This window comes from Nicotiana tabacum, chromosome 2 (assembly GCF_000715075.1).
Source record: "Nicotiana tabacum cultivar K326 chromosome 2, ASM71507v2, whole genome shotgun sequence".
NCBI classification, from domain to species: domain Eukaryota; kingdom Viridiplantae; phylum Streptophyta; class Magnoliopsida; order Solanales; family Solanaceae; genus Nicotiana; species Nicotiana tabacum.
The window spans coordinates 32917439-32944462 of NC_134081.1; the positions used below are offsets into that span (position 1 = coordinate 32917439).

Consider the following 27024-nt stretch of genomic DNA (forward strand, 5'->3'; position numbering starts at 1 on the left):
TATTTTATCATATAAATTAGAAGTTTGAGTCACGTAAGGACCACAAAAAACGACTTCAATGAATGAAAACTTAGACCATGTTTAGTGACCCTCTCAATCTTAGTGATGTCTTAAACTAGTACGTACATGAACTTTTATTGCCGAAATTTTTAGGTGAATATATTTGAACGACCAAATTTTAAATTAAGGTCAAAAAGAGCACTTCCTTTTTGTTTCTTTAAATTACACTATTATCAAATATATAGTGCACCAACATAGAAAACCAAAACCAAGTTCCAGGGTTGCCAAAATATGAGTGAAAATGTTTCCAACTGGATCTTATTCTTATAATAATAATAATAATAATAATAATAATAATCTTACAAAATGGCAGAAAGAAAATGTTTACTACTACATTTCAATATTGTTTTGTGAAGAAAGCAAGAAGTAGTTGGAAAATATCGAGATCTGTGAAAGAGATTCCGTTTGCTTCACGAACAAGCTGAAAAGGCTTTTCTTTTCTTACTACAATTTTCCTACCAGCTGCTGCATAGGGGAAAAAAGAAAAGGTGTTTCAAGAAACAGAATTTGGCTCTTTCTTGCCTAAGAGAATAATAGTCTTCTTTTTCTTTCAAAGGGTGAAAAGTAAACAAAATGCCGTTGGAGTAGGAAGTTTAGAGGAGAATTGTAAGGCACAAGATTCTGCCTTTTCTTGCTTTTTTAAATTCTCAACCGTTAGTAAACTCCCCCATTTTATTCACTGCAGTTCCCAGCTTCAGATTTCATATGGGATTTTGAAGCTTCCACTGTGAAAGTTACCATTTTTCAAGAATTGAGGTATACTCTTGCTTTATCTTTCTCCTTCCCTTTGCATTTGGTGTATTAATGCAATTGGACTCTTTCTACATTTGTCAAAGCTTTACATTTGTATCAATTATGTTATAGTACACTTGTATAAACTATGGCAACCAATTCTGAACATAAGATATTTAAACCAATCATGGACTAGTTTCTTTTTCTAATGCCATAATTGAGAGTTGAAATTAGGAAGTAGAGGGTGGTAAATTCACAGAAAGAACAAATTTTTTCAAGAATCTGGACATGGGCTTTCCTCTAAAAGGCTAATGATCTCAGCAAAATGGCCTTATCTCCTTTTCTCCAGGCAACTCAATTTAGTGCATTAGGGAGGTTGATGCATCTAAGTGGTTCATGGGGCCATTGACTTTCAAAATTCTAATATGTTTGTTTCTAAAGGAGGCCTTAACCGTTTAAGTGAATATTCATCAACAGTTTTTGTGGGCGCGTACTTTGTTATGATATGAGTTGAGCTTATAATGGAGAAGTGAGGATTCATATAGCTGACCCCAACTTGTTTGATGCTGAAGCGTAGTAGTTGTTGTAGTTGTAGGCTTTCTAGGACTTGTTTGATATGCTGGAAATTTAGGTTTTGAAACTAGTGATGGTGCTAGTGCTAAGTTATTTCCTTCAGTTCTTATGTTTAGTTTATTATATGAGAAGGCCAAAAGTGTGAAAACCTGTCGACTCAATAGCATAGCTCCTCAATTGGCATTGCAGCTGCACTTTAGCAGTGTGGTTGATCCTCTCTGTCTCTGTCCGTTGAGGATGCTACTCTCTTGGACATACTGCTAGTTTGGAAGAGTAGACAGATTCAGGTGAAACAGAAAAGCAAGTGAATTAAGCAGATTTTAACTGGTAGAGGACTATGTAAGTGTTAGAAACTCTTAACTCTCTAGAGACATGAGAAAGTTATAAAATAAGAAAGGAAAAGAGAGCTTCAGTTTTCGTCTGGTTTAAGTTGTCTTTAGGAGGCATAAACTATTTTTTCTTCCTGAGTCTCACGGAGAATGAAGCAAAATCAATTCAAATACCTAGGAAGAGAAAATAATACAAAATAGATCCTTTACTCTACTGATTTGTTTGATTGACCATGAGAATTGGCTGCTCATTTCATACTGCAACAGTATTGTGTGCGTGTATTTAATTTCCTTCTTACTTTGTTTCACAGTGGTACTGTCGTTGCTAGGTGATGCAAATGGATGATACTCAATATGGAGACTTGAGTTGACTTGGGAGCAAATTGGAAATCATATTCATTCCAAATTATTAAAATGATGAAGCTACTAGCTCTGCTTGCTCTTTCCCTGTTTCCATTTTTGCTCCTCTCCCCGAAAGTTATTGCGGACCTAAGCTCAGATAGACAAGCACTACTTGACTTTGCTTCTGCAGTACCTCATCTTAGAAAGTTCACGTGGAACACTAACTCTTCCATTTGCACGTGGCATGGTGCCAGTTGCAACTCAGATGAAACTCGTGTTGTTGCACTTCGGCTTCCTGCTATTGGACTCTATGGTCCTATTCCGGAAAATACCATAGGAAGACTGGATGCACTAACAACCCTCAGCCTTCATTCCAATAGGCTCAAGGGAAATCTTCCTTCAGACATCACCTCTCTTCCTTCCCTCCGTTTCATATTTCTCCAAGAAAACCAACTTTCTGGTGAGATCCCTTCCTCTCTATCTTCACAGCTCAACTTCATTGATCTGTCTTTCAACTCCTTCTCAGGAGAAATTCCAACAACAGTTCAAAATTTGACAAGTCTTACTGGTTTAAACCTACAAAACAACTTGCTCACAGGATCCATTCCTAATGTAAACCTGCCAAGGCTTAGGCAATTGAATATGAGCAACAACCAACTCAATGGTTCAATTCCACGATCCCTTGCAAAGTTTCCTGCTTCTTCATTTCAAGGAAATTCTCTATTATGTGGACCACCCTTGACTCGATGCCCTTCTTTTGCACCTTCACCTTCTCCATTCCCTTCACTTCCACCTTTGAGTCCAATTCCACCATCTCGTGTCCTGCCATCCTCTCCAACAATTCCTGAAAAGCTAAAAGGCAAGAAGAGCTTAAGCACAGGGGTTATCATTGGCATTGTTGCAGGGGGTATTGGAGGGATTCTCGGTCTAGCTGTGTTGATTTTCTTGTGTTGTATGAAGCGATATTATACTACGAGAGGTGTTCAGGAAAGAAAAGACTTTAATGGAGGAGGAAGTCCGAAGCAACCAGAGGACTTCAGTAGTGGAGTACAAGCTGCTGAAAAGAACAAATTGGTTTTCTTTGGGGGCTGTTCCTTCAATTTCGATCTTGAAGATTTGTTGAGAGCCTCAGCTGAGGTTTTGGGTAAAGGGAGTTATGGAACAACCTACAAGGCCATATTGGAGGAGGGAACGACTGTCGTTGTTAAACGGCTGAAGGAAGTTGTTGTTGGGAAAAGAGAATTTGAACAACAGATGGAGATAATTGGCACCGTTGCTCAGCATGGAAATGTTGTTGCTCTTCGTGCTTATTACTTTTCAAAGGATGAAAAACTTCTTATCTATGATCATGTACCAGGGGGCAGTTTATCCACTCGAATGCATGGTAAAGTTCCTTCTCTTTCCCTTTTATCCTCCCACTCTTTAAGCTGTCATACCCATTCAGGTACTAACCTTGGACCAGAAAGTCAACTGAGCTAAAACTTTCATGAAATCATATATTCAGAGTGTGAGATATGTTCTTGCAAATCAGAAACTTAAAAGTTGTCGAAATTATCAATCTAACTGTTTATACAAGAGAGTGTTTTCTTGTTTATGATTATAGGCAACAGGGAGTTGGGAAGGACACTGGACTGGGAATCCAGGTTAAGGATTGCGCATGGAGCTGCAAGTGGCATTGCCCATATCCATTCTGTTGCTGGTGGGAAATTAATTCATGGCAATATCAGGTCATCCAATGTACTTCTCACCCATGACAATAGTGGATGCATCTCAGATGTTGGTCTTACTCCTCTAATGGGCTCTCCTACAATCCCATCTAGGAGTGCAGGATATAGAGCACCCGAGGTGATCGAGACAAGGAAATGTACTCAGAAATCCGATGTTTACAGCTTTGGCGTTCTGCTTCTTGAACTCCTTACTGGCAAAGCACCAGTGCAGCCACCTGGTCATGATGAGGTGGTAGATTTACCGAGATGGGTGCAGTCTGTTGTCAGGGAGGAATGGACAGCTGAGGTATTTGATGCTGAGCTCATCAAGTTTCAAAATATTCAAGACGAGATGGTGCAGATGCTGCAGATTGCAATGGCCTGTGTGGCAAAAGTGCCAGAAACAAGACCTGACATGAACCAAGTTGTCCAGATGATTGAGGATATTCAGCAATCAGATTCTGGAAACAGGCCATCATCTGAAGATAACAAGTCTAGGAGCCCAACTAGTCCAACACCATGATTCCTCATGCATTTGTCATACTCTATTCTATTACCAAAATTGCAAATTTTATCTTTTTCTTTTAAGTATAATTCCGACTTTTTAGACATCATTTCTCCATATCTGGCTGATTCTGTAAAATCAACGAATAATTCAATCCCACTTTTATGTCTAGGTTTAGTTTACCCACCAAAACTTATTTTACCATTTGATTTGATTATTTGAACAGTGGAAAGGAGCCAATGGGCTATTAAGGCAATCTTGAAAGATCATAATCTATGCTCTGTAATACTTTTCACAATTCAACTTATTTTACTGTTTGTTTACTTCATTGGCAATACAAATCCAATTTCACAAAGGCATGCTTGCTTTTATGGAATTCCCCCAGTTTTACCCAAATTTTAAGCCACCCATGCAGTAGAAGCTTAAAGGGATAGTGCAACACATCCAAATGAAGTATAAATGAATACACAATCCATCTGGCTAAATTAGCCAACTGCAACTCTCACCTCTCTAGCATCCACATTTCCATCAAACTTTCAGCTGTGTTTTTAAAACGGTCAAACTCAAGATTTCAATCTTTTATAACTATAAGCCCTATGGATAAACTTGGTAGAAAAAAGAGGCAGTATCCAGCTACAGGATACTCTTGGTGTCATCTTCTCCTTTTCACTGTGTAAAAACTTACAGCTACAGGTTATCGGTTTGAGGTTGCTGAGTTCTTATTAACCAAATCAGCACCACTCACGTATCTGGCAACAAAGGATATCAAACGGAATGGAGCACCAATTAACGGTGCATTGGTGAGCGGAACCTCTTCATCATCCTGATTCACTTTTGCAGCCTCTAAATCTACTGACTGAACTTCATTCTCGTCTAATGGGATTTGTACTATTTCATCAGACTCGATTTCTGATGAATTTACAACAACACTGCCATCTATCTTAGCCACATGCTCGTGATTTCTCCTCTCAGCTTTGTCGATGGCGACTTCCACAGATTGCAGCCTTTCACCTGACTGCAGCACTGCTTCATTGGGTTTAGATTTTGGCTCTGCATCATGATCCACTTCATGCTCCTGAACGGCTCCAGGCCTCATATCTAACGCAATGGCTGATTCATTGGCAACATGAGCTGCCCCAGAGCTCCTGCTAACTACATCGGAGCCTAAAGGTGAAGATACCTCCATTGCTGGACCTCTTTGATCGAGCTCCACATTTAACTTGTTCAACTAATATAAGAAAATAATAATTACCAATCCAGACGACTATATCATAATCTAAGCCTCTTCAGGTAAGAGAATAATAAGCGGAATTTCATTACTAATACCTTCTCCACAAGCTCTGCATTTTCACTGACTAATTTGTCCACCAATGCTCGGGTAGCTACTAATTCAGAATTCAGATCCCCATTTTCAAGAGTATTCTACATCAAGACAAAGTAAAATAGGTTATGGTAACATGTCAATGTGCAACAATGTGTTGTAAGTACATAGTTGTCCACTACCCATAATTTAGTTAATATCAATAGTTAATATATATTGTCCATTACCCATAATTTAAATTTGTTTTGGTTACATCCCTAAATTTCAAACTGAGATGTTATGTGATTAGAATGCATGTACACACTGAATGTGTTTCATGAAAGAGAAGATCACTTAAATACATTAAGTGCCATTAAAAATGGTTTATGATGGATATGCTAAGAGTTATCATCAAATAGAAAATGGTCAAGTAGGTCACTTAATACTTGTCAAGTAAACTACAATCTCATGTTTATTGTTTAATCAATCATGATCTTTACTAATAAATATTTAAAAATTCAACATTTTAATCTCAATCTTCCTTACGAGTCATGCCGTATGAGGTTGGCCAGCCAAATCAACACTGTGTTACTTCCTATCACTCATTGAATAGCCTCAAGAGGGATTTTTCCCATTGGCTAATGTCTTCCCCACATACCAATTGGCATCCAAGTGGACAGTGTGTAAAAATCGGTCAGGTTTGACTTCCATAATACTCATGTAGGATCAAGATTCTAAAAATCTGATAAGAAGTTTCTAGCCCTGCATGGGCTAAGATTTCTGCAAATCTGAAGGGAAGAGTTCCCTGATTTATGCACTCTCTTAAATCTTAAATTATAGAAGTGACATCTAGGAAAATTCCTCTAGCTACGTATTTTATCTTAGTGAACTATCGACCCAACCATGAAACGTCAAGTTATATATGCAGGTAAGCGTCCTGTAGTAAGAGTAGTAGTTATAAACCCTGTAGACCATCCCCATGTGGGTGGTGAAGGGAGAGACCCAATTGGTAGAAAAAAAACCACAACCTACCCCTTGGGGTTATCCTGCACTTGGAAGAAGTAGAAAAAGGAATATATATATATAGTGATAATTTGATTCTTCATCGCCGTAGTAAATAGGAGAGAAAATCGAATTAAATTCTTCGTTTTTACAAAAAAGGCCAAATCCAAGGTTAGTAACGAACATGTCCACAAAATTAGAAGTATCTTAGCTTATGCAGCAATATAGTGTGCAATTCTAGTGATACATGGAGGACATATAACAGGAGATCCATGAAGCACCAAAAAGAGCACATGGAATGTTGAACATGAAATGTGCTTTTAGAGAGGAGGAGCAGAAGAAGAATAAGGAGTGGTGCTATGGGGTCTAGCACCTGCCAGCAGTACACCACAAATGAAAGGAAACAAATAATAGGACCAGGTTTATATGAAAGAGATTATTAACAACTAACCATTTTGCTCCCAGTTGGTGAATAAGGTATTGCAGCACTCTTCTCAAGGTTATAGACTTGTGTCTGCAGAATTTGTACATTTTCTTTGAGTACCTGATTTTCTTGTACAATAGTGGTCCTCAACCCTTCGAACTCCTTCACCTGCCAAGCTTTGATTTTAATTTCCATGTTAGGAAATAATAGGCAATGATTATCAATTTCGCTCCACCATGTCACACATCAACAACCATAATAAGGACAACATTACAAAATTCAGGATACACCGTCTGGAAAAGCAAAGCTTAAATCAAAATTTTAGATGCTCAACTACAACTCCCAATTCCTTTTATGTATAAGGAGAATACATATGGTCTAAGAAAACACACAGGTTAATAATTCAGGAAAAGTAACATCACAATTCATATCAATCAATAGAGTTACATCCCATCATTGGAATTTGGAACGCCAAACTATTCAAATCAAAATTGCAATATGGACAAAGTATCCATTGTGAAGGGGAGCCTTGGAGCAACGGTTAAGTTGTCTCCGTGTGACCTATAGATCACGGGTTCGAACTGTGGAAGCAGCCACTAATGCTTCCATTAGGGTAGGTTGTCTACAACACACCCCTTGCGGTGCGACGGTTCCCCGGACCCTGCATGAATACGGGATGCTTTGTGCACTGGGCTCCCTTTTTTTACAAAGAATCCATTGTATGATTGATGCTAAAACCAAATCTGCAGGTTTATAACAGTTTGATGGGAAAAGTAATCCAGTCAAGCAAAATCATCACATATTCTGGTCGCTGGAACTGCATACCTGCGCCTCTAAAAGTGCATTATCACCACTCAGGCTGGAAATTATTTCTCGGAATGACTTCTGCAAGAAAAAACAAGAGAGTATCTTTGAACTTACTGAAGCATTTCACAATAACTAGCACTTAACAGATAAAACTAACAATTAGGTTATGTCCCCTGTTATTGTTCTTCTTTATGTTCACAAGTAATTCTTGAAAAAAGGCTAGTGCATTGAGAGGAGAATCCAACAATTGATTCACAAGTAGCTTAGCGAAGGAAAATCAAACAGATTTATCCATGTAGCTCAGACCAGTCAACTATTTTCCTTTCTCATTTTCTACTCCACTGGAAGTGCTAAAGCCTACTAAGCTCTATATGCGTGCCCAGAAAACACTGAGCAGCTGCTGTTGCGTTCCAGTAAACTAAATGACATTAGTAGTTGTTCTTTAACTCATTGATGTGCAATTTGCTAAGTGCACATTGACTCACATGCACCACCTTATTACAGTCTTATTAAAGAAAACCCTGTATCCAGAAAGATTAGTACAGTAGGCAGGGACGGATCCAGGATTTGGAGGTTTCGGGTGCCAAGCTAATCGATTTGATCAACTCGGGCGTCAGTTCGGGTTATTCATCTTTTTTATTTATATAGACAAACGATCAAACGAAAAAAGTATAATAACTATAACTAATTGACGCAACCATAAAACTTCCAACAATAATATTAATATTATAAATATACATCATCTATTTACAATTGTCCTCAACGAGTTTTCAGATTTTAAAAACAATCCATAATGACATCATTACTTACATTTGTGAATACATCATGCTCTATGTAACAAACTAAATAATCATTTAAATATTGGTCACCCATGCTATTCCGTTCTTTATTCTTTATCTGCTTCATGGATAAGAATGCTCTCTCCACAGTTGCGGTAGCAACAGGTAAAATCAGAGTCAACTTCACAAGTAAATAAACATACGAATAAGTCTCCACAAGATTTGCCTCAACCAATGCTTTTGCCAAATCACTAATTCCTTGTAAGTTGGAGAACTTGGGATTACCAGCTCGCATATGAACTATAAAAGTATCAAGTTGATAACTCAAGTCTCGAATCTGAACCTCATCAAACTCATTTGGGTAACATTTTGCTAAAATCATTATTCTACCTTTATCAAAATTAGCAAAAGAATTGGCTGGATTCAAGCTAGCCATCCCGAGAAGCAAATCGCTACTCACTGCATCAAAACGGTCATTAAGCTCTTGAAGTAGCACATCAATTACAACATAAAAGATATCAACACGCAAGTAGTGTGAATAACAAACACCGGAAGACTTGCGCTTCGACTTTCCAGGAAAATAAGATTCATCCATCTTGGGAATCAAAATATCACATAACACAAAATGAGGAAACATCATCTAGTAAATATTCCCATCCACTTTCTCTCATTTCTTGCAATCTTTTCTTTGTGATGTTAAGAAACTCCACGGTATTAACAATATCTTGATCCCTCTTTTGTAGGATCTTGTTCAACTCAATTGACATTGCCAAAACTTCAACATCAAGTGAAGCATAAAAATAAATTTGAATGTTGTCATCTCACTCAAAAGATATTTTGCTTGATTTCTCTCATTTGAGCTAGAACCTTCATATTTAATCACTTCAAGCACACGAACAATAGATGAGAAAATAACAATAAAATTATCTAATGTTTTGAAATGTGATCCCCAACGAGTGTCACCTGGTCTTTGAAGCTCGCGTTCTTGATTTAGTCCTCGCCCATTATGAACTTCACCGGATGTTTACCCGAAAAACGGATAGAGTTGAATTTGTACGTAGTTTTAAGGGTATGTGGTATAACTTGACACAAATCGTAAGAGTAAGTAGAAATGTTGAAATACAAACGAAGTTAAAAAGGGAAAGATTTATGAATAAACAAGATGAATCAATGTATAAGGCTCAAAAGGATAATCTCTTAATATGGGAGTGTATCAACAGTATTTGAGTTACAATGCACTAATGACCTGATACTTTACAAAAATAATAGTCATCCCTCTTATATAGATATAGTAAAAAATACATAGTGGGGAACCCATGATAAATCAGTTTTTCCCTAATTTCCGCCGAGATTCTCTCTCTTAGTGCTACTTTAACGGCTCTTGTCTCTTGGCTCGATCTTGATTGGACTCGGTATTGGTCGGTTTCCAGGTTTAGAGCTCGATGCGGGCTTGAGCTCGATGCTGACTCGGGGCCCGGTATTGATTCGGGCTCGGTGTCGGTTGGTCTTTGGTTCTGAAGCTTGATACCATCGCTTCTTATCATAGCTCGATTTGGACTCGAATTCGATAATGACGTCGAGCTCGGTATTTAATCTGACCCCGAAACTCGAAGCTCGTTCGTGTCTTCTTCAAATCTCACCTCGATATTATGAAGATGCTCTTCGGTCCATCTTCACCAATCGTACGAAGGTCGAAAACGGTTTTGACCGTATACAGATAGTCCCCTCGTTTCTCGGGAAGGATGTGGCATTAAACGATATGATTTCCCAACGGCTCGATTGGATATACACTGACGTTTGCATCGAGCCCGGCCATGACGTACGTGATAGCTATCTCGTTTGTTCAGTACCAAGGCATTAAATGCGTGTCAGACGGTGGTCGGCCACCGCTGATATTGAACCGTCGTTGCTCAATCTATAAGTAGCCCCTTTTTTTTTTACCATTTATCACTTTTACGCCTCCAACCTCCATATTTTTCTAAGCTCTTTTTCGTATCTTTTGAGTTCATCTGTAGGTCTGTGATTTTTATTGCAAAAATCTTTCTTCTGTGATTTTCACTGCAAAATCTTTCTTTAAAACACCATATCTTTGTCATCTCCTTCTATTTTCGATTTCTAAATCCAAAATGGCGAAAACATCTAAAACCGTTCCTCAAAAAGAAAAAGCTTCTACTTCACAGCCTGCTGCCGACAAAACACCGGTGGAGCCACAGCCTGAGGAGTGTGTTACCGGGGCGTGTGTTCTTACCTCCGATTTTAAGATCAACAAAGGCTCGTCGGTTCCCGGTCGATGCGAGCCAGTATCGAGGTATATGTGCTCGATAACCGAGGGGCATCTCGAACAGATAAGGAAAGATTGCAACTGGGAGAACAAAAGTGGTAATCCCGACTCCCGAGGAAGATATTACTACTCATGTGAAAGGGTTTTTAAATGTGTATACCTACCCTTTCATGTTAGGCCCCCTCGAACCAAAGATTGATTCGGGCTCGGTGTCGGTTGGTCTTTGGTTCTGAAGCTTGATACCATCGCTTCTTATCATAGCTCGATTTGGACTCGAGCTCGATAATGACGTCGAGCTCGGTATTTAATCTGACCCCGTATTAAGTTATACCACAAACCCTTAGAACTACGTACAAATTCAACTCTATCCGTTTTTCGGGTAAACAGTTTGGAGCCCATCGTGGGGCTAAGGATAATAGTGATTATTTGATACGAATCTGCAAAACACACCATTTTACGCTTGTTTTCGGAAGTGTCTTTGATTTCGGATTAGCAACAACGAGCTCTCAATTAAATGGCCTTACCTATCGACAACGAAGCTGGCCTTCAAGGTGAGAACAACAACTTGACGCCCAGGGCCGAAAGGCCACTTGTCGACGCCGTTGGAGCTCGAGTCGAAGTGCCATTAGACGTTAATTCGCATGTGGCCATTGAGGCAAACCTACGTTCTGAACCTGAAAATAGCATTCATGGTGGTACTCGATCTGCAGCTCGAGAAACCTATAACGTTGAGGAAAACGGAATCAGCTTGCATATGATTTTCGAAATGTTGCAAGCTCAACAGGTAGCGATAGCTCAGTTGCAGAGTCAAACCCAGGTACCGAGCAGGCCGGAGCCCAGTCTACCCCGAGAAATCACCCGCAGAACAGAGCCAACAATAATAAGATCAAATGAGCAAGAATCGGGGACTAATTCCGAAATTGCTAAGATACTCTAGGAACTCACAAAACGGATTGAAGCAAACGATAAAAAAGTGAAAACATATAACTCCAGGGTCGATCAGATCCCGGGGCACCACCAGTGTTGAAAGGGTTGGATTCCAAAAAATTCGTGTAAAAGCCTTTTCCACCAAGTGCAACTCCAAAACCGATCCCCAAAATATTCCGCATGCCCGAGATTCCTAAATATAATGGAACGACCGACCCCAACGAACACGTCACCTCTTACACATGTGCCATCAAGGGTAACGATTTAGAAGACGATGAAATCGAATCTGTGATGTTGAAAAAAATCGGAGAGACCCTTTCGAAGGGAGCAATGATTTGGTATCACAACCTACCACCAAACTCCATCGACTCATTCGCCATGTTAGCGGACTCTTTCGTAAAGGCACACGCAGGAGCGATAAAGGTCGCAACGAGAAAATCGGACCTTTTTTCAAGGTAAGACAAAGGGATAATGAAATGCTGAGAGAATTCGTCTCCCGATTTCAAATGGAACGCATGGAATTGCCACCGGTCACAGATGATTGGGCCGTTCAAGCTTTCACCCAAGGGTTGAACGAGCGGAGTTCGGTAGCGTCACGTCGGCTGAAACAAAATTTGATCGATCTTCCGGTTCAGTACATCCAAACAGGTCGGTAGTTAAAAACCAGAGGGACGTCGACAGGGAGTCAAGGTCGAACAGAGACCGATATCAACCATATACCGTGGATCGAAGGAACAATGGTTCAGGACACAATTCCACCCGGAACAATCGAAGAAGTGATCGAGGACAGAATTCTCGGGGACTTATGAGCAAAAGTGGTTTTGACAAGTATGCCGATCCCACAGAAGCACCTCGGTTATCGGAATATAACTTTAGCATCGATGCATCGGACATTGTGTCGGCAATCGGAAGGATCAAAGATACTAGGTGGCCCAGACCCATACAACCTGATCCTTCCCAAAAAAAACCAAATTTGATGTGCAAGTATCATGGCACGCATGGTCACAAGACCAAAGATTGTAGGCAATTAAAGGAGGAGGTAGCTCGTCTATTCAATGAGGGCCACCTTCGAGAGTTCCTCAGCGATCGAGCCAAGAATCATTTCAGAGAAAGAGACGCCAACAGGAAAAATGAACAGGAGGAACCCCAACATGTCATTCATATGATCGTCGGTGGGGTCGACACTCCACAGGGACCCATATTCAAACGCACTAAGGTATCAATCACTATGGAAAAACGAGCCCGAGATTATGTGCCCGAAGGCACTTTATCGTTCAACAACGAAGAAGCACAAGGCATTTCTCAGCCCCACAACGACGCTCTGGTAATTTCTCTCTTATTAAATAAAGTTCAAGTTAAGTGTGTTTAAGTGGATCCAGGTAGCTCGGCGAATATCATCCGATCAAGGGTCGTGGAGCAGCTCGGCCTACAAAATCAAATCGTGCCCGCTGCTTGGGTCTTAAACGGCTTCAATATGGCCAGTGAAACAACTAAAGGGGAGATTACTCTACCGGTGAACGTGGCTGGAACCATTCAAGCTACCAAGTTCCACGTAATCAAGGGTGACATGAGGTACAATGCCCTGCTCGGAAGGCCTTGGATCCACAATATGAGGGCAGTCCCTTCGACTCTCCACCAGATGATGAAATTCCCAACGTCGGACGGTATAAAAACAGTAAACGGGGAGCAGCATGTTGCAAAGGAAATGTTTGTAGTTGATGAGGTAACACCGATATCAACACTGTCAACCTCGGAAAGGTCGAACATCGAAGGTAAACAGGAAGTCAAATAGCAATCACAACCACCAGCTTCGACCGAATCAAGGAAGCAGGAGGTAGAAGAAGAAGAGGAGGATTTTCTGACCCCTCGAACTTTTATTGTTTCCGAAGATTCTGACGCCACCGAATCAACGGTCGAAGAGTTGGAACAGGTTATATTGATCGAGTACCTGCCCGAACGAAAGGTATACCTGGGAACGGGATTAACCCCCGAACTCAGGAAAAAACTTATTCAATTTCTTATTGATAACATAGATTGTTTTGCTTGGTCCCATTTAGACATAACAGGGATCCCACCGGATATAACGACGCATCGGCTAAGCCTGGACCCTAGGTTCAAACCGGTGAAGCAAAAGAGAAGACCCCAGTCCGAGGTAAAGCACGCATTCATAAAGGACGAGGTAACTAAACTTCTCAAAATAGGGTTCATTCGGGAAGTGAAATATCCCGAATGGTTAGCCAATGTAGTTGTATTCCCTAAATAAAGGAAAAAACTTAGAATGTGTGTAGATTATAAGGATTTAAACAAGGCGTGCCCCAAAGATTCTTTTCCGCTGCCTAACATCGATCGCATGATCGATGCCACGGCCAGCCACGAGATCCTTACTTTTCTCGATGCCTATTCCGGATATAATCAAATCCAAATGAACCCGGAGAACCGAGAAAAAACTTCATTTATCACCAAGTATGGAACATATTGTTATAATGTAATGCCCTTCGGGCTAAAAAATGCAGGAGCTACTTACCAACGCCTAGTAAATAAAATGTTCGAGGAACAAATAGGTAAATCAATAGAAGTTTATATTGATGACATGCTAGTTAAGTCCTTGCGCGCAGAGGACCATTTGGCTCATTTGCAGGAAACGTTCGAGATTTTAAGGAAATACAACATGAAGCTCAACCTCGAGAAATGTGCTTTCGGGGTCGGGTCGGGGAAGTTCCTTGGCTTCATGGTATCGAAGCGGGGGATCGAGATCAACCCCGATAAAATCAAGTCCATCGAAGACATCACCGTCGTAGACAGTGTAAAAGTCGTGCAGAGGCTAACCGGAAGGATAGCTGCCTTAGGCCGATTCATTTCGAAGTCGTCAGATCGAAGCCACCGATTTTTCTCTCTACTCAAAAAGAAGAACGATTTCGCCCGGACCCCGGAATGCCAACAGGCATTAGAGGAATTGAAGCGATACCTATCGAGCCCACCGCTGCTTCACACTCCGAAGACAGATGAGAAACTTTACTTGTACTCGGCGGTATCGAAAATGGCGGTAAGTGGTGTCCTAGTTCGAGAAGAGCAAGGTACGCAATTTTCCATTTATTATGTAAGTCGAACCTTAGGGGAAGCAGAAACTAGATATCCACACTTAGAGAAATTGACACTTGCACTGATAAGCACCTCTAGAAAGTTAAGACCATACTTTCAATGTCACCCCATGTGCGTATTAACTACTTACCCACTTCGTAATATTTTGCACAAACCCGAACTATCGGACCGATTGGCCAAATGGGCCGTCGAACTCAGTGGGTACGATATCGAATGTCAACCCCGAACGGCCATCAAGTCTCAATTTTTAGCGGACTTCGTGGCCGATTTCACGCCAACCATGGTACCCGAAGTTGAGAGGAAACTCTTGTTAAAATCGGGTACATCATCAGGGGTGTGGACCCTCTACACAGACGGTGCTTCGAATGTGAAGGGGTCCGGGCTAGGCATCGTTTTGAAGCCGCCCACGGGTAGCACTATTAGGCAATCTATCAAAACTACTAGGCTAACTAACAACGAGGCCGAGTACGAGGCTATGATTGCAGGTCTCGAGCTAGCTAAAAGCTTGGGAGCAGAAGTCATTGTAGCCAAGTGTGACTCTTTACTGGTGGTAAACCAAGTAAACAAAAACCTTCGAAGTTCGAGAGGATAGAATGCAAAAGGTATTTGGACAAACTACAGGTAACTTTGCACCGTTTCAAGGAATGGACTTTACAGCATGTACTTCGAGAACAAAATAGTGAGGTCGATGCACTTGCAAATTTGGGGTCATCGGTCGAGGAAGATGAGATCAACTCGGGGACTGTCGTTCAACTCTCGAGATCTGTAATCGAGGAAGGTCACGCTGAGATAAACTCCACAAGTCTAACCTGGGATTGGAGAAACAAATATATAGAATACTTCAAGAACGGGAAACTTCCATCAGACCCAAAGGAGTCAAGAGCTCTACGCACAAAAGTTGCACGGTTCACCTTATCCAATGATGGAACGCTGTTTAGAAGGATGTTCGATGGTCCACTGGCAATATGTTTGGGACCAGGAGATACCGACTACATCCTACGTGAGATTCACGAGGGCACTTGCGGAAATCATTCCGGTACCTATTCATTAGTCCAAAAAATAATCAGAGCAGGATATTATTGGATCGATATGGACAAAGATGCAAAGGAGTTTGTTCGAAAATGTGATAAATGTCAAAGGTTTGCACCGATGATCCATCAGCCCGGAGAGCAACTTCGCTCAGTCCTATCCCCATGGCCATTCATGAAATGGGGGATGGATATCGTCGGCCCTCTGCCATCGGCCCCAGGTAAAGCTAAGTTCATTTTATTTATGACTGACTATTTCTCTAAATGGGTTGAAGCACAGGCGTTCGAGAAAGTGAGAGAAAGAAGTTATAGACTTCATCTGGGATCACATCGTATGTCGATTTGGGATACCCGCCGAAATAGTATGTGACAATGGAAAATAATTTATCGGCAGCAAAGTGACGAAATTTTCCGAAGACCATAAAATAAAGAGAATATTAACAACGCCGTATCACCCTAGTGGGAACGGACAGGCCGAATCGACGAACAAGACTCATTCAAAACATAAAGAAAAGGTTGAACGACGCTAAGGGGAAATGGAGGAAAATTCTACCCGAAGTTCTTTGGGCATATCGAACAACATCAAAATCTAGTACGGGGGCAACCCCGTTCTCCTTAGTATATGGCTCCGAAGTCTTGATTCCAGTCGGGGAATCCAGTGCCAGGTTTCGATATACAACAGAAGAGTCAAATCACGAGGCTATGAATACTAGCCTCGAATTATTGGATGAAAAACGAGAAGCCGCTCACATCCGATTGGCCGCCCAAAAGCAGCGGATCGAAAGATACTATAATCGAAGAACCAATCTTTGCCATTTTAAAATCGGGGACTTAGTGCTAAGGAAGGTCACCCTCAACACCCGAAACCCAAATGAAGGAAAACTGGGTCCAAACTGGGAAGGACCGTATCAGGTACTCGAAATCGTCGGTAAAGGATCCTACAAGCTCGGTATTATAAACGGCAAACAACTACCAAGCAATTGGAACTTGTCGCACCTAAAACGATACTACTACTAAGGTACAATCCTCCCATGTTCGTTTATATTTCGAAACTAACCCTTGCAGGAGTTCGACCGAGAACAGGGACGGATTATTCAACACAAAGCCTTAGGCCTGAGAGCACACGTTGCACTCTTTTTTCCTTAGACCGGTTTTATCCCAAATGGATTTTTCGGCAAGGTTTTTAATGAGGCAACCATTGATCGTGCTAACTTAGAACAAATTTACAATATCCGGGGCCTCTTTACAATAAACCTCGAATACTGTGGGGCATTACCCTCGAATATATCAAGTTCGATTATCAAGTTCGAAGCAAGAAAGTTACTTCATGACAACAGGGTTTCGATAGGAAAATTGTAAGAGCCAAATGGTCAAAACGAATCATGCTCATGTAGTTTGCTCGATCCCTGGTACAGAACATAAACACATGTATAATGACATAAAGAGAATTTTTTACCGATCTCATATCTCAGAATCCATCCTCTATTTCGTGATCTATTATGCAAACAGGCTTAAGGCCCGCCGACCATTACCCCGTAAATCGGACTATTAAGCCTACGGGCTACTCTTATTTCGAGTTCAAGCAATCACTCACTCGACCACTAAGCCTACGGGCTACTTCACTTCGAGTTCGAGCAAGCACTCACTCGACCACTAAGCTTACGGGCAACTTCACTTCGAGTTCGAGCAAGCACTCACTCGATTACTAAGCCTACGGGCTACTCTTATTTCGAGTTCGAGCAATCACTCACTCGACTACTAAGCCTACGGGCTACTCTTATTTTGAGTTCGAGCAATCACTCACTCGACCACTAAGCCTACGGGCTACTTCACTTCGAGTTCGAGTAGGCACTCACTCGATTACTAAGCCTACGGGCTACTCTTATTTCGAGTTCGAGCAATCACTCACTCGACTACTAAGCCTACGGGCTACTCTTATTTCGAGTTCGATCATTACCCCATAAATCGGGGACTGCCAACCGAAAAATCAACAAGATCAAGTCCCACTAAGCCTACGGGCTACTTCACTTCGAGTTCGAGCAAGCATTCACTCGACTACTAAGCCTACGGGCTACTCTTATTTCGAGTTCGAGCAATCACTCACTCGACCACTAAGCCTACGGGCTACTTCACTTCGAGTTCGAGCAAACACTCACTCGATTACTAAGCCTACGGGCTACTCTTATTTCGAGTTCGAGCAATCACTCACTCGATCACTAAGACTACGGGCTACTCTTATTTCGAGTTCGAGCAATCACTCACTCGACCACTAAGCCTAAGGGCTACGTCATTTCGAGTTCGAGCAATCACTCACTCGACTATTAAAGGCCTACGGGCTACGATTACTTCAAGCTTGAACAATCACTCACTCAACTACTAAGCCTAAGAGCCTACGAACTACATTACTTCGAGTTCGAGCAATCACTCGCTCGGTTATAAAGACTACAAGATCCGGCTTCGATCAAATTGCCTAAAGCCTCGAACTTATGAAAACTTTCATAAGACATGAATGAAACAGAGTTTTCATAAGGCTAGAGTTTTCATAAGGCTTGACTGAAGCAAAGTTTTCACAAGGCAGAATATGAAACAAAGACAAATCGGGAAAGGAAAAGATCATCATATTATATGAGTATTTACAAGGTCCGATCAGGACCATACACAAAAAAGATCAAAAACAAAAAATCGTAAGGTTCATGATTATCTCCGGGAGCAGCCTCACCATCGAGCTCCTCCCCACTCTCAGACTCGCTCTTACTCTCATCATCATTATCATCTTCATCGGAAGCCAGGGTTCCAGCTTCGGCTTCAAGTTCTTTAGCCTTTTTTATCTCTTCGGTGAGATCGAAACCTCGAGCATGAATTTCCTCGAGGGTCTCCCTCCGAGATTGGCATTTGGCGATTTCAGCAACCCAGTATGCTCGAGTTTGAGCGGTCTCGGTTGCCTTTCTCGCCTGTACCTGAGCGGCTTCGGCATCGGTCCGATAGACAGCCACGAATGCATCCGCCTCGGCCTTTGCTTTTTCTGCTTCAGTTTTGGCCTTAGCAAGTTCGGATGCCAACCGAGCCTCGAGCTCCTCTATTTTCCTTGCTTGAACCGAGCTCTTCTCCTTTATGCCTTGTAGTTGACTTTCGGCCGATAATAATTAGGCTCGAGCAGTTTCTTTTTCTGCAGCAAGGCGGTCCATGCCATCTTTCCACCCCAAGGTCTCCGCCCTTATCGTATCAACCTCCTCACGAAGCAGCCCGATCACCTCAAGCTTCTGCTGCAACTGTGAGATCGAAATATTAGCCATCGTTCCAGAACCGAGCCTGTGGGTTTTTAAGATTGTCATTACCTGCTCAGTCAGGTCGGCCTGGTCTTGATGAGCCTTGGCTAACTCGGCTCGGAGCTCCCTGATTTCCTCTTCCCTTTGCCCACAGAGAAGTTTAAGGGCGTTTCTCTCTTCAGTGACCCTTCGGAGGTCGGCCTCGTACTGACTCAACTCAGCTCGAGATCGAGAACATGCCTCTCGATGGACCACTGAGGCCTACGAAGGAAGAAGAAAAGAAGTTAGAAAAGAAAAGCAAACATAAAGTTGGCACCAACGAAGGGAGTTAGAGCTTACCCGATTCAGAGCTTGTTGCACTTCGAAGAAAAGGCCCGATACATCACTAGGGCCAGCAACATCCCCGACACCAGTAAACAAATCACGAAAGGGATCTCTCCTTCGTGGAACCGGCCTACCTCGAGGGTCCCCAAAGCTTGGGCTTCCCGAATCGCCCCTTCGGAAAAAGCGGGGAGAGTAGGCAAGTCGCTTGGGGCATTCTGTTCGGTTCGGAGATGTTCAGGGTCGGTCCCTTCAAATATATCCACCGTTTGTTGACTTCGATGGGAGGTATCCTCGATCTCCAGCAACTCGGGGGCTTTGCCGGAACCCTTCTCCGATATCCCCTCAGTTCGAGGAAAAGGCTCATAAACAACCATCGATCCAGCTGCCTTTGGGGCATCGATGGTTTTCTTCACTCGGGCCACCAGTACGGACACGTCGTTTTCTTCTTCTTCCTCGTCTTCATCCCTTAGACACCGAACTGATTCTTCGGTCAAAGGGATGGTATTTTTCCTCGGCTTACGAGCCGCCCTTATCTTAGGTTGTGGATCTTCGGAAGTAGAGGCCCTTTTTCTCTTATGGTCCTTCGTCGGTTTCGGGACCAGGGCCGGCGTCTCTTCCTCACCAGACGGGGGCCTCAAAATCGCATCTTTGCCAAGCCTACACACAAGAAAATTGGTTAAGTATATGGAAAACATTTCGGTCGAACTATCAAAGACATGAGAAAAAAGCTTACCATGATTTTTGGCCTCCCATCGACCCTTTGACAAATCATGTCACGAGCGCTCGGCGTATGTAGAGGTCGAAGCCAGGTCCCGTACCCAACTCTTAAGGTTAGGAACTGCACCGGGCATCCAAGGAACCGCTGCATCACAAAAGGGGATATCGGTGAGAAAGAAACGAATGGGCAAAACAATAGGAGATAACAGCTATTACACTTACGCTTCATGTTCCATTCCTCGGGAAATGGCATCTTCTCGGCCGGAATTAGGTCCGAAGTCTTCACACAACAAACCTTCCTATCCAGCCTCGATCCTTGTCCTCGTCTATGCTCGAGAACAGCACATTGGTAGCCCAGCGCTGAGTTTTATTAGCTGTACAATCTAATAAGATGGTCGAGGGTGAAAGGCATCCCCTCGATTTTGTTCACAAAGAAGCGGATCAGAATAACGATCCGCAAAAAAGAAGGATGGATTTGGCCTAGGGTTATTTGGTATTGACGGCAAAAATCAATGACAACAGAGTCGAGGGGGCCTAACATAAAAGGGTAGGTATACACATTTAAAAGCCCTTTCACATGAGTAGTAATATCTTCCTCGGGAGCCGGGATTACCACTTCTTTGTTCTCCCGGTTGCAATCTTTCCTTATCTGTTCGAGATGCCCCTCGGTTATCGAGCACATATACCTCGATACTGGCTCGCATCGACCGGGAACTGACGAGCCTTTGTCGATCTTAAAATAGGAGGTAAGAACACACGCCCCCGGAACACACTCCTCAGGACGTGGCTCCACCGGTGTTTTGTCGGCAGCAGGCTGTGAAGAAGAAGCTTTTTTTCTTTTTGAGGAACGGTTTTAGATGTTTTCGCCATTTTGGATTTAGAAATCGAAAATAGAAGGAGATGACAAAGATGTGGTGTTTTAAAGAAAGACTTTGCAGTGAAAATCACAAAAGAAAGATTTTTGCAATAAAAATCATCGACCTACAGATGAACTCAAAAGATACGAAAAAGAGCTTAGAAAAATATGAAGGTTGGAGGCGTAAAAGTGATAAATGGTAAAAAAAAAAAAGGGGGCTACTTATAGATTGAGCAACGACGGTTCAATATCAGCAGTGGCCGACCACCGTCTGACACGCATTTAATGCCTTGGTAAACTGAACCGACGGGACAGCTATCACGTACATCATGGTCGGGCTCGATGCAAACGTGTATATCCAATCGAGCCGTTGGGAAATCATATCGTTTCTCGCCACATCCTTCCCGAGAAACGAGGGGACTATCTGTATACAGTCAAAACCGTTTTCGACCTTCGTACGATTGGTAAAGATGGACCGAAGAGCGTCTTCATAATATCGAGGTGAGATTTGAAGAAGGCACGAACGAGCTTCGAGTTTCGGGGTCAGATTAAATACCGAGCTCGACGTCATTATCGAATTCGAGTCCAAATCGAGCTATGATAAGAAGCGATGGTATCAAGCTTCAGAACCAAAGACCAACCGACACCGAGCCCGAATCAATACCGGGCCCCGAGTCAGCATCGAGCTCAAGCCCGCATCGAGCTCTAAACCTGGAAACCGACCAATACCGAGTCCAATCAAGATCGAGCCAAGAGACAAGAGCCGCTAAAGTAGCACTAAGAGAGAGAATCTCGGCGGAAATTAGGGAAAAGCTGATTTATCATGGGTTCCCCACTATGTATGTTTTACTATATCTAAAGTAGGATCCCTCCACTATAAGAGGGATGGCTATTATTTCTGTAAAGCATCAGGTCATTAGTGCATTGTAACTCAAATACTGTTGATACACTCCCATATTAAGAGATTATCCAGCCTTATACACATTGATTCATCTTGCTTATTTATAAATCTTTCCCTTTTTAACTTCGTTTGTATTTCATTGTTTACGGTCAATATTCAACATTTCTACTTACTCTTACGATTTGTGTCAAGTTATACCACATACCCTTAGAACTACGTACAAATTCAACTCTATCCGTTTTTCGGGTAAACAAAGAGTCATCTGTTCTTTGTGTGAGATGTCTTTGGACTCATCAACTAATATACCAAAGTAATCTCCATTCAAGTCTCCAATTATAGCCTTTATTGTTTCTTTTGCACAAACATTGATAATATCCTTTTGGATCATACGGCAAGTCAAAGTATCATTTTGTGGAGCATTTTCTAATATGACTTTTCCCACATCCGGATGCTTGTCCCCATACCATCGTAAGAATCCTAGAAAAAGGCCTTGATTACTTGAAGTTTCACTTTCATCATGACCCCTAAAAGGCAATCCATACAACAATAGAAGTCTTGGCACATTAATTGATGCTTCTAAACGCATCCGATACTCACTTTTCAACTTATCGGAGTGCTTATCAAAAACAACTTGAATTGATTGATGATGATTTGATAAGTCTAGCATATTCTTAAAACATTTATCATGGACACTATTAACATCACCAACATGTAAATGAAATCTTTCAAGACCCTTATTCCAAGCCCTAAAACCATTCTTTGTATAAAATCCGCCCGCACTTCCATGAATAAATTCATTTTTGAACAAATAACATAAGCAATATGCCACATCTTTCTTCTCCAACCATTTAGAAAATTGGCCCTTGAACCAACTTGGAACAAATTGACGCATTCTTCCTCCTATTTGAGTTTTGGGAAATTGATGCTTGTAAGGTTGGCAAGGACCTTGTTGAATGTAATGTTTCCTTACTACATCTCGTATTCGAGGGTGATAGTCTGTGATAGGTATTCTTTCTCCTGGATCGCCTTTAAGTGACCCCAAATCGAGTTCATTTATAAGATGGGAAACATTGGCATTTGCTTGGCTCATGGATTGACAATTAAGACTTGGTTGAGAATGGTCCAACCTCGTGACAAATTTATCCATCTGAATTCAATTCCTATAAAATAAAAGCTCATTCTAGTGAGAAAGCTTTCTATGTAGCTCACTATGGAATATAGAATAATTTCTACTTCATACCATCAATAAGCTTAGCCAATGAAAATTATCCAACTATCCCTAATACTTTTTATTGTTAATTTTGAATTTTTTTTGGTCAAAAATATTGGAGATGTTCTTTCTCTTTTAGCCACGAAATTAATTTCTACAATGAAACCATTTAAGTGGCATGGGATTTTCAACAAAACCAAAGAAATACATAACAAATAAATCTAAAGTGACAATAAAGTTTTGCAAGAACATTAAAATCCAACTAAATACAAAAAAAAACAGAGCAAAAACATATATTTAATGGAGAAAAAAATAGTCACAGCCCATATAGGGTTAAGAAATAAACAAGAGGAAGTGAGGAAGCTTTACAATGGTGGTTGTAGACAAGTGACCAGTGAACAAGCGTGCTTTGAAGCAGCAAAAGAGAAGAATTGAAGATTTGAGCGTGAGAACCAGAAGCCAACGGACTGGACGGGCAAAGTGGGGGTTGGGGACTTAGGAATTGGGATTCCTTTTGCTGGAGACGGGTGTGGGGACTTGGGAATTAGGATTCCTTTTGCTGGAGACTAATTTTGGGAAAGGGGAAAGTGGCGGAAGGCTTTTAGCTTTCTAGGAATATTATTTTAATTGTAAAGCTTTTTATTATTATTTTATCTTATTAGTTATAAGCCAAACATTTAAAATAGAAAGTGTGTTGTGCCAGTGTACTAATTGTAACTGAATGAAGCCAAAAATTTAATTGCTTACAGCTGGATTCGAACTCACAACCAGCAGAAGGAAAAGATGGACCTTTGCCACTGGCACCTTGGCCACTTTTATTCTGTGGGTGGCACTTTAAATATATATATATATATATATATATATATATATATATATATATATATATATATATATATATATATATATAGAGAGAGAGAGAGAGAGAGAGAGAGAGCACCGAAACTTGCGGGTGGCGTACTACCCCGAACCTTGTACATAAGCATTCTTTGAAGCAGCAAAAGAGAAGAACTGAAGATGTGAGCATGAGAACCGGAAACCAACGGACTGGACGAGCAAAGTGGGGGTTGGGGACTTAGGAATTGGGATTCCTTTTGCTGGAGACGGGGTTGGGGACTTGGGAATTGGGATTCCTTTTGCTGGAGACTAATTTTGGGAAAGGGGAAAGTGGCGGAAGGCTTTTAGCTTTCTAGGAATATTATTTTAATTGTAAAGCTTTTTATTATTATTTTATCTTATTAGTTAAAGCCAAACATTTAAAATAGAAAGTGTGTTGTGTCAGTGTACTAATTGTAACTGAATGAAGCCAAAAATTTAATTGCTTACAGCTGGATTCGAACTCACAACCAGCAGAAGGAAAAGATGGACCTTTACCACTAGAGAGAGTTTTCGCCGAAACTTGCGGGTGGCGTACCACCCCGAACCTTGTACATAAGCGTGCTTTGAAGCAGCAAAAGAGAAGAACTGAAGATGTGAGCATGAGAACCGGAAGCCAACGGACTGGACGAGCAAAGTGGGGGTTGGGGACTTAGGAATTGGGATTCCTTTTGCTGGAGACGGGGTTGGGGACTTAGGAATTGGGATTCCATTTGCTGGAGACGGGGTTGGGGACTTGGGAATTGGGATTCCTTTTGCTGGAGACGGGTTTTGGGAAAGGGGAAAGTGGCGGAAGGCTTTTAGCTTTCTAGGAATATTATTTTAATTGTAAAGCTTTTTATTATTGTTTTATCTTATTAGTTAAAAGCCAAACATTTAAAATAGAAAGTGTGTTGTGTGAGTATACTAATTGTAACTGAATGAAGCCAAAAATTTAATTGCTTACAGCTGGATTCGAACTCACAACCAACAGAAGGAAAAGATGGACCTTTGCCACTGGCACCTTGGCCACTTTTGTTCTGTGGGTGGCACTTTAAATTTAATTGCTTACAGCTGGATTCGAACTCACAACCAGCAGAAGGAAAAGATGGACCTTTACCACTAGAGAGAGTTTTCGCCGAAACTTGCGGGTGGCGTACCACCCCGAACCTTGTACATAAGCGTGCTTTGAAGCAGCAAAAGAGAAGAACTGAAGATGTGAGCGTGAGAACCGGAAGCCAACGGACTGGACGAGCAAAGTGGGGGTTGGGGACTTAGGAATTGGGATTCCTTTTGCTGGAGACGGGGTTGGGGACTTGGGAATTGGGATTCCTTTTGCTGGAGACGGGTTTTGGGAAAGAGGAAAGTGACGGAAGGCTTTTAGCTTTCTAGGAATATTATTTTAATTGTAAGTTTTTTATTATTGTTTTATCTTATTAGTTAAAAGCCAAACATTTAAAATAGAAAGTGTGTTGTGTGAGTATACTAATTGTAACTGAATGAAGCCAAAAATTTAATTGCTTACAGCTGGATTCGAACTCACAACCAGCAGAAGGAAAAGATGGACCTTTGCCACTGGCACCTTGGCCACTTTTGTTCTGTGGGTGGCACTTTAAATATATATATTATTTCTATATATATATATATATATATATATATATATATATATATATATATAGAGAGAGAGAGAGAGAGAGAGAGAGAAAGAGAGAGAGAGAGAGAGTTTTCGCCGAAACATGCGGGTGGCGTACCACCCCGAACCTTGTACATAAGCATGCTTTGAAGCAGCAAAAGAGAAGAACTGAAGATGTGAGCGTGAGAACCGGAAGCCAACGGACTGGACGAGCAAAGTGGGGGTTGGGGACTTAGGAATTGGGATTCCTTTTGCTGGAGACGGGGTTGGGGACTTGGGAATTGGGATTCCTTTTGCTGGAGACGGGTTTTGGGAAAGGGGAAAGTGACGGAAGGCTTTTAGCTTTCTAGGAATATTATTTTAATTGTAAGTTTTTTATTATTGTTTTATCTTATTAGTTAAAATCCAAACATTTAAAATAGAAAGTGTGTTGTGTGTGTATACTAATTGTAACTGCATGAAGCCAAAAATTTAATTGCTTACAGTTGGATTCGAACTCACAACCAGCAGAAGGAAAAGATGGACCTTTGCCACTGGCACCTTGGCCACTTTTGTTCTGTGGGTGGCAATTTAATTGCTTACAGCTGGATTCGAACTCACAACCAGCAGAAGGAAAAGATGGACCTTTACCACTAGAGAGAGTTTTCGCCGAAACTTGCGGGTGGCGTACCACCCCGAACCTTGTACATAAGCGTGCTTTGAAGCAGCAAAAGAGAACGAACTGAAGATGTGAGCGTGAGAACCAGAAGCCAACGGACTGGACGGGCAAAGTGGGGGTTGGGGACTTAGGAATTGGGATTCCTTTTGCTGGAGACGGGGTTGGGGACTTGGGAATTGGGATTCCTTTTGCTGGAGACTAATTTTGGGAAAGGGGAAAGTGGCGGAAGGCTTTTAGATTTCTAGGAATATTATTTTAATTGTAAAGCTTTTTATTATTATTTTATCTTATTAGTTAAAAGCCAAACATTTAAAATAGAAAGTGTGTTGTGTCAGTGTACTAATTGTAACTGAATGAAGCCAAAAATTTAATTGCTTACAGCTGGATTCGAACTCACAACCAGCAGAAGGAAAAGATGGACCTTTGCCACTGGCACCTTGGCCACTTTTGTTCTGTGGGTGGCCACTTTAAATATATATACTATTTCTTATATATATATATACATATAGAGAGAGTTTTCGCCGAAGCTTGCGGGTGGTGTACCACCCCGAACCTTGTACATAGATCCGCCCCTGACAGTAGGTTTTCCACACAGAAAATTGTACTGCCATTGTCTGCCATAAAGCTTTTACATCTCACCGTTTCATCTTAGTAGCACTTCCCACTGACATTTCGGTTCAAATGTACAGAACATGAATTGTTACGATTAAGTA

General features: G+C 41.5%; 2 protein-coding genes across 5 annotated transcripts in view; one reads left to right on the forward strand and one right to left on the reverse strand.

Moving 5' to 3' along the window:
• Positions 1–211: 211 nt before the first annotated feature.
• On the forward strand, positions 212–4533 carry LOC107777461 (putative inactive receptor kinase At5g58300). 4 transcript variants are annotated; one of them, XM_075232395.1, is made up of 4 exons: positions 212–666; positions 746–816; positions 2006–3420; positions 3640–4533. In XM_075232395.1, exons 3-4 carry the CDS (start codon positions 2109–2111, stop codon positions 4263–4265), a joined length of 1938 nt encoding a protein of 645 aa, XP_075088496.1. In that variant the 5' UTR covers positions 212–666; positions 746–816; positions 2006–2108; the 3' UTR covers positions 4266–4533. The 4 variants fall into 4 exon arrangements, with proteins under 4 accessions (XP_075088496.1, XP_075088498.1, XP_075088501.1 ...); XM_075232397.1 differs by having other exon boundaries at positions 242–666; positions 2024–3420; XM_075232400.1 differs by having other exon boundaries at positions 256–548.
• Positions 4534–4675: 142 nt separating this feature from the next.
• LOC107823420 (uncharacterized) overlaps positions 4676–27024 on the reverse strand; it is a 28896-nt gene continuing 6547 nt past the window's right edge. Inside the window, exons 15-18 of the mRNA XM_075232407.1 lie at positions 7799–7858; positions 7001–7141; positions 5574–5669; positions 4676–5475 (exon numbers count right to left, since the gene is read on the reverse strand). Of these exons, the coding sequence (XP_075088508.1) occupies positions 4942–5475; positions 5574–5669; positions 7001–7141; positions 7799–7858 (831 nt within the window). The 3' untranslated portion in view covers positions 4676–4941. The remainder of the gene's footprint in view (positions 5476–5573; positions 5670–7000; positions 7142–7798; positions 7859–27024) is intronic.

What these genes read in the sequence shown, in the direction of transcription:
- LOC107777461 (XM_075232395.1), top strand. Translation starts at nt 2,109, where the DNA reads ATGATGAAGCTACTAGCTCTGCTTGCTCTTTCCCTGTTTCCATTTTTG. An exon ending in TTTATCCACTCGAATGCATG is followed by an intron (nt 3,421 to 3,639) that starts GTAAAGTTCCTT and finishes TTATGATTATAG; the next exon opens with GCAACAGGGAGTTGGGAAGG.